General features: G+C 36.2%; 1 protein-coding gene across 1 annotated transcript in view; it reads left to right on the forward strand.

Annotated features, from left to right (window-relative positions):
• C23H14orf39 (chromosome 23 C14orf39 homolog) overlaps window positions 1–14122 on the forward strand; it is a 45784-nt gene that overhangs the window by 13057 nt on the left and 18605 nt on the right. Inside the window, 8 exon segments of the mRNA XM_076920886.1 lie at window positions 4476–4532; window positions 4619–4675; window positions 5862–5988; window positions 7900–7989; window positions 11020–11207; window positions 11295–11337; window positions 12948–13015; window positions 13018–13061. Of these exon segments, the coding sequence (XP_076777001.1) occupies window positions 4476–4532; window positions 4619–4675; window positions 5862–5988; window positions 7900–7989; window positions 11020–11207; window positions 11295–11337; window positions 12948–13015; window positions 13018–13061 (674 nt within the window).

Raw genomic sequence — 14122 nt, forward strand, 5'->3', positions numbered from 1 at the left:
CAAAACAATCCCCCACCCTTCATGTATTTATTCTCATATATTTTCCAAAGAGGAAGTAGTTAGTAAACACAATGCAGTAAATATAATAAGTATAAAAATGGGTTAATTTTCTAAAATAGGAAGGAAGAACACAATAACAAGAAAAAATAATATGATCTAAAAAAGGAGTCAAGGACCTATGTAAGCAACTAAAAAAGACATTAATCATAATAGGTATATGAAAAAAATGTCCAGCATCATTAATTACCAAGTAAATGAAGTTAAACCCGTGAAATATTGCCTCACACCTATTAAAGTAGTTATGATTTTAAAAGTAAAGGTAACAGGTGCTGGTGATGACATTTAGAAGATGCAGCATTGTACACTATTAGTGGAAATATGAATTAGTAGAGCCATCATAGAAAAAAACAAGAAGATTCCCCAGAGAAGTTGAAAGAGAGGAGCCTGATGTGATTGCTCACCTGCAGTCTCAGTGCTGCAGAGGCTAAGAATAAAGGATCTCATTCTAGGCCTATTTATACCCTCCAAACATCACATGTCCTCCATGTGCTTTGCCTCAGCATGTGCATCAATTAGCCTGAGTCTGCGGAAGTGACAAGAACCTGCAGCACACCACCAGAGGGATTTTTGGTATGCTTTTCTCTATGGCATCCCAACAAATGTGGCTCAACCCTGCAATGCAAGGTGGACCAATACATGCGTGTTGTTAGCAAAGAATCTCTCATCATGTCATGTGTCCTTTCGTGTGCTTGCTTTAGCACTCTCTTCTGTGTCTGCTTCAGTGAAACGTTCCTTCACGAGTCGGCCTTAGCCTTTCACACTTCTGTCCACTCCAGCTAAATGTTCCTTCACATGTTTGCCCCAGCAAAACACCATCCAACCGACTTTCCAAGAACCCTTAAGTTTCCACCTCACACCTATGAACCGCATCATCGAACATCATGGCACATAAACTTACAGGTGCAGTAGTGGCAAACACAGCAGTAACCAACGGGTCTCTGATAGGACTTAAGACCTGCTCAACACTGAGAGCTAGGGATATGCCTCAGTGGTTAAGAGCACTGGCTGCTGCCCTTCCAGAGGGCCTGAATTCGATTCCCAGCAGCCATATGGTGGCGCATAGCCATCTATAATAGAATCTGATACCCTCTTTTGGAATGCGGTTGTACATGCAGAGCACTCATATACCTAAAATAAACAAACAATATTTAAAAAAAAAAGGGCTCACTCAACAAGAAGCAAACCATGTCTGGTACTGGAAACCCAGCTAACTGCTGAGTGCCAGTGAAGTCGTGGGTATTGGAGGGGACCCTACAACCATGCTTTTCTAAGCCAGCATAATTCCTAACATCAATCTAACAATCTAAATGTTGGTCCTTACACCCACAGATAAGTATAGTCTTTACTCCTCATCAAGGAAACTTATCTTTGCAACAGAGAGACCACTACAGAAAACCACAGCCTATCGGTCCCAGTGCACACATCTACAAAACACATCTGCATCGAAGGCTTAGGGAACATTGTGGAAGAGGAGGAGGGAAGACTGTAAGAGCCAGAGATGTGGGGTGTTAGCTATAAGAAGTTGTCTCTTAATAACTGCCCAAACATGAGCCAAACAAGATGCCACTAAGAGACATGCCTAAGCAGACCAAGGGCAGCTGAGGCCGGTGGGGGCGCACTACATAAAGCACTACAACTAAGGGATGCTGAGACTGGGAGGAGTAATCTTCCCCAGGGAGGAGCACACCACTTGGGTATCCAATATGAAATCATCAGCCCTGAAAACACACATACAAGTGATTATATATATATATATATATATATATATATATATATATATATATATATACACATATATGCATGCAATAACAATGAATGGGGGAGATATGAGTTTGAAAGAGAGCAAGGAGCTGGATATGGGAGGGTTGGAAGGGGGAAAAGAGAAGGAGAAATACTGTGATTATATTATAATCTCAAAAAATGTTTTAAGAGGTTGCAATCATAGAAGTAGAGGGCAGGGTAGTGGTGGCGCATGCCTTTAATCCCAGCACTTGGGAGGCAGAGGCAGGCGGATTTCTGAGTTTGAGGCCAGCCTGGTCTACAGAGTGAGGTCCAGGACAGCCAGGACTACACAGAGAAACCCTGTCTCAAAAAACCAAAAAAAAAAAAAAAAAAAAAAAAAAAAAAAAAAAAAAGAAGTAGAGGGCAGTTCAGAGGTGGCTGAGGATTAGAAGAAATAGGAGATGGAGGCGGGATGTTTTAATCAGAGGGCATGCAACTTCAGCTAGGCAGAATGAATTCTGGAAAACTAGTGTGTACCATGGTGACTACAGTCAATAATTCTGTATTTTGTACTTGATATCTGGTAAGAGAGTAGATCTTAAATGATCTCACCACCCACACAAATGATAATTGTATGAGGTGGTAGACATGCTACATAAATTGATTTATTTTTCAGTCTTTCATAACTATTGTGGCTGATGTATGTTGGCTTTGGATGGCTTCCCTCAAGGCTTCCTGTGTTGGAATTTAATCCCTGTTTTGAGATGTTAAGGTGGTAGGCATTTAACCTGAGTCTAGTGTTCAGAAGTGCGGACTTTTGGGATGAGATTAGAATTAGATAAAGTCACTAGAATGGAACCTTCATAACTCAATGCTTATAGAGTATAAAAAGAAGAAGAGGAACCAGAAGAGACACAGTACACATGGTTGATTGATGATGCCTTGCCGCTTTGGGACTCTATTGCCAAGAGTGCTGTCACCAGATGTGGTCCCTCAGCCTTGGGCCTCAGGAAAGATGAGCCAAAAGTTTCAAGTTTCTGTGTTCGGTGTTACTGTAAATATATACAAATTTATTTGTAAGTTACACTTCAGTAAACCTGGAGAAATAGAATTTGCTAAATTTTTATATCATCAAAACTTATTAGCCTTGATATTTTGGTATCATTAATACCAGTGAGAAATATAACATGTTATAATAAAATTGATTATGTGTATGTGTGTGTGTGATTTGAGACATTTGAGAAAAATACTGGATGCTTGTTTTTTAAATGTAATTAATTTATGACAACACTTGTTGAGCTGATTTAGATGATAATAGAACCACTTCCATTAGTAACATAAAACTGAGAAATGGTATCGATCAGTGGGTTCAGACCCCGTTACTAGTCAATTAGGAAATAAAAACAGATGCCATTTAAGGAATTCTCTATTTTTTTTTCTTCTGTATGTTTGCTTTGGATACACAAAGTTCAAATGTATAAATTACCTAGGGACAGTAGTTTTAAAAAGAATTTTTTTTTTTACCCAAAACAAATGAAACAGTCTAAAAATTTGCTTTGCAACAAGTTTTGAGAAATGCTGAATTCAAGCTGCATTTTTGAGTTCAAGTTTCTTCTTGTGTTCAAGTTAATGTCCACTTTACTGCTGGTTTCCAAGACTTTCTGTTAGCGAGGCCTGTGTACTGTTTGAAGAACACCCGCCTTAAGAAAGCCGTAGGTTCCTTTCGGCACTGCTTGCTGCATCCAGCACCCATTTTGGGATTCTTGACACTCCACGGCGGGAAGGCTTGACGACAACAGCCCAGTCAACGTGATCTCGTGATCTCGCGAGAGCTGTGGCTGACCACGTGGCGCGCGGGGTCTCCCAAGGCCCGCGCCAAAGGGCTTAAACTCTTAAAACTCAGAAGGTCAGGTGGTGTCCCCAGAACCCCGCGCTGGGGACCCGGGGAGAGCGAGCACGGATGCTCGGGGGTCCGTAGGGACCTGTTAGGTGGGCCGGGGAGCGGAGGGGACGCTGGTGGGTGAGCGGTCTGAGGAGAGGGCCTCGGGGCTGAGGGAGGGCGGCGGTGCGGGCGGCGCCCACACAGCCACGTGCCAGGGCCTGGTTCCGAGGGACCAAGGCCTCCACCGAGGGGAGCGTCTGCCGGAGGGAAGGAAGGGCGTTGGCCTTGAGCGAATTGCAGCGGTGAATGCAGGAGCCGGGATGCGAGACTAGCCTGGGGCAGGTCTAGGGCTGAGAGCTGTGGGAAACCTTAAAATAACAACCAAACCAGCCCCCTGGTGGTCAATTCATACACGTCAAATCGCGCCATTTCTCTAGGGTGCCTTCACGAGGGGCTTTAAGATTTCGCCTACAGTTGACGCGGAAGTTTTGGACTGTATCGTAAGAAATCTGGATGTCTGGGTTCGAGTCCTTCAGAAACTCCCTGCAGCACCCTATATAAACAGTCCCGAAGGAAAACTTTACAGAACTTTCCGTCCTGCAGAACCCTTTGAGTGTGTCCACTCAGTTGTTTATCTGGGCTCTGGAAGCCCTGGCTGGGAATTGAGCAGATAACTGGAAGAGATTCCCTTCTCCCCATGTCTTAATCCACCTATATTCTCCTTTTAAGAATGCTGTATTTCAAAGGTTCTTACTTTATGTATGCTGCTTTATGTATGGCTTCTGAAATTTTTATTATTTATTTTACACAGTGTCCAAGATGAATGACAATCTGTTTGCCAGTTTGGACAGGCTTTTGTTAGAATTTGGTAGGTATAAAATGAAAATAGATAGTAATTTGTATTAACGTTTGACATCTAACCATGTAGAAAAAAATCACAAATGTTTATTTTAGTTTTCCAGTATGAGCAAGACATAACTACTAAAGAAGACATGATCCAAAGAATTAATAGTAAGTAGTTTTGCATGAAATAAATATTTTAGTCTTTTAGTTTTGTCTTACATAGCATAATGCATAATTACACTGCTTAGGGCAACTTACAGGTTGTGTGTGAGACGGAGATCTTTCTTTTGAGTAACAATGAGCTACTTATTTTAGGAGTGAATTGTTGAAACAGTGTTGCAACAATGTTTGTATTCAACACCATTTTGTAAAGAATTTCTCAGAAATAATCCCTATATACCGCTCAAAGACCTCTTTTTTCCCTTTCAAGTAAGAGTCATTTCAAATATAGGAATTTTTTTCTAGAAATAATAAAGAAAATCAGAGGTTGCCAAGTGACACATTTTCAGGAAGAATGATTCTGAAAAATAATAAGTAAAATAGCAGGGTAAATTAACTAAATTAAAATGGTTCAGTTCTAATTTTAGTTTTGAAAACAACTGTCAACTTTTTAGTATTAATTAGTGTTCTTTAGTTCTCTAAAAAAGTCATTCTTCTGAAATCAAAAATAAAATAGTATATTAATAAATAATTTCAGAGCTGGAGAGATGGTTTGGTAAGTAAAAACACTTGTTGCTCTTGTAGAAGACTCAGGTTCAATTCCTAGCACCCACATGGTGATTCACAACTTACTGTAATTCCAGTTTTAAGGAATCTGGCTGCCTCTTCCATGGACACTAGTGCCATCGACACTAGGCACACACATAGTACACATGTATTCAGTCAGGAATACACATGAATTTTTTAAAATATATTCCAATTTAAAAATTGTATTTTTTTATATTTAATAAGTAACAAATGTGTTGATGTATTTAGTAACTGATGTGCAATGGATGAAATTTCACATTTGTCAAAAAGACCTTCGGTATTGATGAGTAAATGTTTACCTGAATTCACAGCATCACAAGATAGATTAGCTTTAAATGCCCTCTAATTTAACCCTTATTGTAAAAGATGAGGGGACAGGGACATTTGTTTTTAGAATCTTCTGTTCTTTTTAGCTTCTGGATCTAGGAATAGGCCTGGCTGTGGTTCTTTTGATTTTTAGTATAAATGCCTATCTCTCAGGCCTGTCTTCCTTACCATTTTCTGATTCTCCTTTTAGATATATTGCCATATACTTTTGTTTTTCTGGTATATTTCTTTATTTTGAATTTAGATTCCTAGTTAAATAAACAAACATTTTCTTTTTCAGAATGCCTTGAAAGTATTAAAGAAAACAAAGCAAATGTTTCTAAGATATGTGAAGCTATAAACAAAGTAGATGAGGATATTGCTTTTTACTATAAACATAGTAAAGAAATCAAAGACAGCTGTAGTAAGTAAGTATTTGACAGAAATTAACATCCATTAATTATCATTTGATATTTTTACTCAAGTAGAGTTTATAGTAGAAAAATGTTGAATTGGGAATGTAGCTCAATGGTAGAATAACTGCCTAACATGTCTACGGCCCTGTTTGTGATTACCATAGACAAACAAGCACATATCCTATTTTAAAGCAACAGCGTTCTCTGTCCCCCTTCTCTTCCTCTTCCTTCTCTTGTTTTCCTCTTTCTCCTCTTTTTCCTCCCCTGGGAATTGAACCCAAGACCTTGTACACTTTTCCCTCCCACCGAACTAACCCCCAACTCCCAAGTTGGTATCCATATCAGCAAATAATTAAGTCAAACTGCCTAGTTATGTGGCATTGAAAAAGGACTTACAAAAGATTCCACAAAAAAACAGAAATAAAGGTTATAAGATCTCACTAATTCAGATCTACTTAATCTAAATACAGGATTTTGTAAACTAACAGTGTTGGCACATGCTTGTGCACATCCTAGCACTTAAGAGATACAGATAGAAGAATCAGAAATTCAAGGTTGTCCTCAGCTACATAGAGAGTTCCAGGACAGGTTGGGATATATGAGATCCTGTCTACATAGAAACAAATAGATGATTTTGAGTATGAGCTTGGTGTGTAAAATTGCTATTAAATAAACTTGAAGTAATTTTGATTTTTGGCTTTTCAAGTCTTAGATTTCTGTAAGAATTTAACCTAGGGAATAAAAGAGGTAGGTGGCCCAGCAGTTAAGAGCACTAACTGCTCTTGCAGAGGTCTGGGGTTCAGTTTCCAGCACCCACATGGTGGAGCACAACTGGCTGTAATTCCAGTCCCAGAGGATCCAATGTTCTCTCTGACCTCCATAGGTACTTCTTGCATTTGGTACACCTGACAAGCAGGCAAAACACCCATAGACATTAAAAAAAAAAAAAATCAACCTAAAAATTTCAAGATAGAAGACTTCTTTTAAAAAAATATATCTTTGGATTTAGTCACTCAAATCTTTTTGGTTGCAATTGAATTGAGTTTCTATTGGAAAACACTAAATAAAAATAACTCTAATATCCAACATTAGGGGTTTCATAAATTTAGGTGCATACTTATTACTAAACATTTGACCATATGACATGTATATTTGACATACAAAGAAGATAACAGTAATGATGACTAATGCTGGAGTAGTAATACAAGACCATTAATAGAATATGTAATACAAACGCCGTAGAGGCACACAATCCAACCTGTGCTCTTCTACTAATGAGAGCCAATTTTATGTAAAATTTAATGAATATTTATGAGTATGTGATTGCTGATGGTGGTGATGATAGGATATAACCATATTTTTAATGTGAACTCTTTTTTTCTCTAGGAAGAGAAAGATGTAGATTAAATTATTATGTTCTGTATAAATTAATGCTGAAAATTAATATAGTGGTAGTTATTCCTTAACCAACTTTTCTCAAAATAACCACACAAAGACCTTTTAATATTTCAAAGCTTAGGCCTTAGCTGGGCAGACTCTCAACTAGCTGTTTCTAAGTTAACCTGACCACCTAGCCCCATCCAGTCACATAATCAATATCTGTCTCCCTGATGTCTCCTGGGGGAAACCTTTCCTCTTTTTCCTTCCCATAGTTTTTTTCTCCTTTCCAGGAAGTCCTGCCTTTCACTTCCTGCCCAGCTAATCGGCCATCAGATTTTTATTAAAGCCTATCAGAGAGTGCCTTAGGTAGGTGTGAGGAAAGACAGAGACATAACTTTACACAGCAAAACCCCAACAGAAAGATTCATTGTTCTTTCAATGATTATATTCTTTTTTGTTCTTATACTCATTCCATTATATTCATTTTTAAATTATCAATTTGTCATTTTGAGATGGTAATCACAACTATAATTTTTTTCATAGCTGGAAGCCAACATGTGATGTTTTTCATAAACATGAAGATTATATAAAAGACCAACTTACTGCTTACCAAGAAACCAATGAGAAAGACAAGTACAGTAATCTATATGTTGTATCAGTTCTATAAGTTTGTATTGTCAGCATGTTGTATAAGAATGATAAATGAAAATGTAGCAAGTTTATATTTTGAGTTTTAAGTAAATGGATTCTCTGTACCATTTTAAGTCTGTCTATCATAAATCTCCATTTAATTTTGTATGTTTAGGTATTTTCTCAGATATAAACTACTTCTCAGCAACAACTATTGTAGCAGAATCCTTCAAATAATGATCTTTATAGAAAACCATGTAAAGGAATACTAATATGTAGAATTAACTCATGAAAATTTAGGGATATTGACTGTTTTGCAATGTTGGAAATTATATTCCTATAATTGGGTGATTGATAATATAATTAAGTTAGCATGCAAAATAATGGTATTTATCATGGCATGTTCACACACATATGTCATACCTGTTCTCATTTGCATCCTTTCCTCATTTACTGTCCTCTACACTCCCTCTCAAACCTCAAGCTGGCTTCCATTCTTCCACTAGCTAGCCCCCTCCTACATTTTAAAAACATTACTGTTTTCCATCTCCCTTAAGATCTATTCCTCTTCTCTCACCTCTTCCTCCTCTTTCTAGTTTTGTTTTACACACACACACACACTAAAAATACATTCTACATATAAGAAAACATGCAATCTTTTCAAAGATGAACTCTAAAAGAAGTAGTGGTGAAGGTTATAGATTTAGACTTACTGTCATTAGAATTCATGAAAATGTATAAGATTTCTCAAGGAAATGTATGGAGCAAAACCAGGAGTATGATAGTTTGAATGAGAATGGCCCCCACAGGCTCATGTGGAATACTAAGCTGTAGCCTTGCCAGAGAACGTGTGTCACTAGGGGTGAACTCTGAGGTTTCAAAAGCCCATACCATTTCCAGTTAGCTTTCTCTGTCTGCCTTGTGCTTGTGGATGAGATGTGTAAGCTCTCAGCTCCTGCTCCAGGACCTTGCTTTGCTGGTTGTTTCCATAATGGTCATGGACTCCAACCTGGAATTGTAAGTCCCCTATAAATTCTTTCTTCTATAAGTTGCCTTGGTTATGGTATCGCTTCAAAGCAATAGAAAAGTTACTAAGAGGAGGAAGCTAGAGCATATCACCTGAAGGCAGAAAATGGAAAAGGAAGACTATTAAACCATCATTTATGGACACTGCTTTATTCTCCAAAGAATGTGAAATGATTTATGGAACAATACATGGCTTTTAGAATCAAAGCCTCCAAGGAGTAAGAATAATGTAGGAAACCTTTGATGGAATCAAAAATTCGTACAAGGTGATTCTGCATATCTTCTTAAGTATAGGTGTAGATTAGACTTTGAAATTCCTAATAGTCAAGGCATTAGAGAAATGTGATCATGTTGTGACTCACACCATTTACTTAAAAAGCAGTTCAGTTGCCTAAGATAAGTAGATTTTCCTGATGCTTCAAAGAAATTTCTTTCCTGGGTCTTCAAAGAGAAGCTATAAAGAATGGAATAATTAAAATTATGTGTGGGTGTGCATGCATATGAATGTGTGCTTATGCAGTGTCATTCATTGTCATTTAAGATTTTTAAAAGTATTTCTTTATTTCTTTATTTCTTTATTTATTTAATGTGTATGGGTATTTTGCCTACATGTATGTCGGTGTGTTGCAAAGTGTGCCTGGTGTCCCTGGAGGCTCTAATATCCCAGATCACGGCTCTTAACTGCCGAGCTATCTCTGTAAGCCCCCAAGTGGTTTGTTTTTTGTTTTTGTTTTTTTAAGAACAATATTTTTATGAGAAACTAAAGCAAATCAATCCAAATATATATATTTATTTATAGTGTTTATTGTAGATAACTTCTCAAGCTAAATACTTGAATGGAAACAGTTATTTTAGTCATAGATCATTTGAATTGAAGACTCAAAATCAGACATTTAAGAAAGAAATAATGCACCAGCCATTTTGCCTTCCTTCATCACTATGTACCATCAACTAACTTTCAACTTGCTAAAGCCTATCCTTGCTTCAAACATTAAATCCTTTACTGTCAGTCTACAAATGGCTTACCTCTAGTCTCCTATTCTTGTCCAAGCATTCATGAAAACTACTATTGCTACTAATAGGCGAGATAATAATGATTCTTTTTGGATGTAACTTAGGGAAGTTATGTGGTTGGCTGAATTATTATATGGAGTATATTAGAAGAGTGGTTATATATATACATATATATATGTATGTATATATATATAAAATTAATGAGATGGATATATGCTAATCTCACATGGTATGTTAGCTTTCTTAGAGGTATCCTCTTTCTTAAAAGTATCCCCTAAGACTGTTTGCCCAAGTTACTATAAGTGGTGAGTAACTAGCAAATACAGAGTTTGAAGAGAAGCTTATTTAGGGGCTCAGTTTCAGTATCTTGTTAAAGAAGACAGAACTTAGTAATAGTGTCTGTAGACATGACAGAAAGCCACAGTTATAAACAGCAGCTATGGTTGCCTGCACACTATTGAGCCAGTCAACATTCTAGCATGGAGTGAGAAGGGGATGTATTAGCCCCATCCATAGCTGAGGAGCTAGGGATAGTTTATGGCTTCTGTGAGTGTGGAGAGTCAGTTTTCTTTAAGCGGTTGGCTTCTGGTAGGTTGATCATGCTCCATTGGATGCCCCCACTTCCAGAAATATGGATAGCACAAATTGGAGTTGATGAGCTAGTAACAAAAAGAAGACACAAAGTTGGGGTGGTAAGAAGGTGGGGATAGATCTGTGTGGAGTTCAAGGTTAATAAAGTCCAAATGCATTGCATGAAATTCTCAAAGGATGGCATTAAAATGGCAGCAATGGATGATAAATTGAAGAGGATTAAGGATGGAGTGACTAACTCAGATAATAAAACATGTTCAGTGGAAAGGCAAATAGAGTTTGAAGAAGAGAGTACTGAAAGAAGTAAAGATGAGTAAATGCTATTGTGCTTAATGGAATAACTTAATAAATGATAGATGCTAAGTTTGTAGATTTCTACATACTTTCTTTTAATTTTAACAGAAAAATGTATCATGATTATATATGTCAGTATGAAGATGTTTTGAAACAATACCAACTAAAATATTCAGAAACACGTTTTTCATGTAAATATTATGAGAAGAAAAAAGAACATGACGAAATTAAAAATAGAGTGTTGGCATGTACTGAACAACTAAAAATGAATGAAGACATTCTTATGAAATTTCTAGGTATTAACATTTTATTATATACTCTTTGGTTACAGCATTTTACACTGAAAAGAATATAATCATTTTCAATTACAAATTTGTTTACAGTGCCTGCTCCTTTCCCATCTCTTACTAAATGGACATTATACATGTATCCACAACAGATTTCACTTATAATTTTATTAGATAAGTATAATTATGTTTTAATTGTTAATGTGTTTTTCACATTGAGAGTCTCATGTACTTGCTTTTCAGTTTAATTCAGATTTTTAAATGATGACTTTAAAAGTCTTCTGGGGTTAGTTTTCATATATGCTCATGTGGTCAGAAGCAAGCAATTTAAGAGAAAATGAAATGGTATAGGATTTAAAGTGGCTATCAAATCATGAAAAATTTTATCTTTATCTTTAAAACATTCCAGATGAATTGATTATTAAATATTCTTTAGGATAGAATGGAGTAAGAAAGTACATCAAAGTATTCATTTTGAAATGTATTGAAGAATTGAAGAAAACAGGCAATAGAGGCATTAAAAGAATGGCTTAGGATGGAATGGGAACAAAAGAAATGCATGGTTAAAGAAGAAAGCACAAATGAAGAACTTGCTGCTTAGTATGGGAAATAGACACAGAAATAAATCTGATAAGTAACACTATAATAGATAGTTAAGTAATTCTTAAATGGTTTAAGTATCACCTGTTTGTCAGAGAGATCTTCCCTGATGATGAACTTAAAACTTTAATCTTCTTTCAACCCTTAGAATCCTTCTATGCTTTCTTAGGCAGATTATAATTTCACTGTTTGTGCTGTCTTCCTTATCCGTGCATTTGTTCCCATCCTCCTAAGCCATTCCTTAAATGCCTCTACTGCTTGATTTCTTCATAGTTTCGTTTTAGACTAATTTTTTATTTGATGAGCATCAAATTCTCAGTGGTAAGGGTCAGAGACTTAAGATACAGGCCAGAGTTTAAGGAGTTGGATATGATTTGGGATGACATGCGAAGTTTGAATGACAAAGAAACATAGATGGTGGTAGGAAGAATCAAAGATGAGGGATTAAGATTTATGTACAAAACTTTGAATACTTTTAGTAATTATGCTTGATAGAACATCCACTGGGTGCTTTGTGTTGTAGCATGCAAATCATATGTTAAAAGGCAAGATATGAAAGGATAATAAAGTTTTAAGAATTTTATTCACGGTTTTATTATTCTACTCAGTTCTTAGTTCTCCTAAATAGATTGTACAGTAACTTAGGAAATTGCATTATTTAATAACAGCATAGGATTCTATTAAAAATAAGAACTACTCTATAAATATAAATCCAGTTAAAGCAGGATATCCAGATGGATGCTCTTTTCTGTTATACAGGATATATTGATGAACTTTTGGATAAACAAAAGATACTTGAGTGGATTTTTAATGTTGTCTGGAATAAATAAATGATAGAAATTTAATTTTGTACTTGAACTTCTTACTAATGTTTAATTAGCTATGCCAAATACAGGATGAACTTGCATAGAAAAAGATCAGAATGCTACCATTATAAAATATTTTATTGAAGAAAAAATTGTAATAAGTGTTCTTTATAGAATGTTATTTTTTAAATTCATTATATACTAGTAAACTATATTAGTTATATTTTGTTTTCAGATACCAATTATTAATATTGCTTTTGTAGAACATACATGTAAATGGTAAATACTAACTATATAGTAAATGTAAAATTTATTTCATGCCTGTTCCTTAACATAAAAAGAGTAATTTGAGATATAAAACACAAGATTTCTTAAATGTGCCAACATTTTACCGAAAGATCATTGAATTGGAGAAGAAGCAGATGATATGGAAATAGAAATTAATTCTTTAAATAAGGTATATATTTTATGTTTTAATATATTGCTAATATATAAATACAATGCTAGTCTTCAATCTTAGAAGAGTTGTTTTTAAAAGATTTATTTATTATTTTAATGCATGAGTGCTCTATCTGCATGTACACCTGTATGCCGAAAGAGGACATCGGATCACATTACAGATAGTTATGAGCCACCTATGATCACTGGGAATTGAACTCAGCACCCTCTGGAGAGCAGACAGTGCTCTTAAATGCTGAGCCATTTCTTCAATTCAGAAGAGCTGTTTTTAAGACAGTTTAAATATAGACAAAGCTCTTTATAATTTTTTTTGATTGTTTTGCTGTAGTGAACCAAAATGTATTTCAGGTTCTGAATATATTTTTAAACTCTTTGGGTAATAGTTTGGAGTTCATTTTAAGTTAGTCATGGGATTTGATTTATTTGTTGTTGAAGGATCCATGTAGGCAGCTGTGCTTGTTAGACAGTGCATCACTGAGTGCCCCCTCAGCCCAGACTTTAAAGAACAGCAGTGTCTTTGAAAGAGGGAACAAATCGTAAATAGCTAGGGATTTTCATCTGCAAAAGCTGACAGTTTGTGAGATTTAGAAAGCTGGGATAAAATAATTTAATTTTTAGGGTTTTCTGGAATATTTTTTGTATCATTCCTTGAGGGTTGTGGGTTTTTTTAATTAAAAATTATGTATTTTATTTGTATGATTTTTTTCTGCATGTATATGCACTAAATGAATGCCTGATGTCTGTGGTTGTAAGAAATAGCCTCAGATTCCCTACGACTGGAGTTATAGATGGTTGTAAGCCACCATGTAAATGCTGGGAGCTGAGCCTGTCCTCTGTAAGAGCAGCAGGTGCTCTTGACCATTAGCCATCTCTCCAGCCGTGGCGTGGCAGTGTGTTTGGTAAATACTCCAAAAATAAAATCTAAGTTTATAGAAAAAATATATTTATTAGTTAAGAGAAATAATATCTGACTGCTCTAAAGTATTGTGTGTGTGTGTGTGTGTGTGTGTGTGTGTTGTGTGTGTGTGTGTGGTGTGTGCGCGCGCGCCGCGTGCGCGC

Source organism: Arvicanthis niloticus, chromosome 23 (assembly GCF_011762505.2).
Source record: "Arvicanthis niloticus isolate mArvNil1 chromosome 23, mArvNil1.pat.X, whole genome shotgun sequence".
Lineage (NCBI taxonomy): Eukaryota > Metazoa > Chordata > Mammalia > Rodentia > Muridae > Arvicanthis > Arvicanthis niloticus.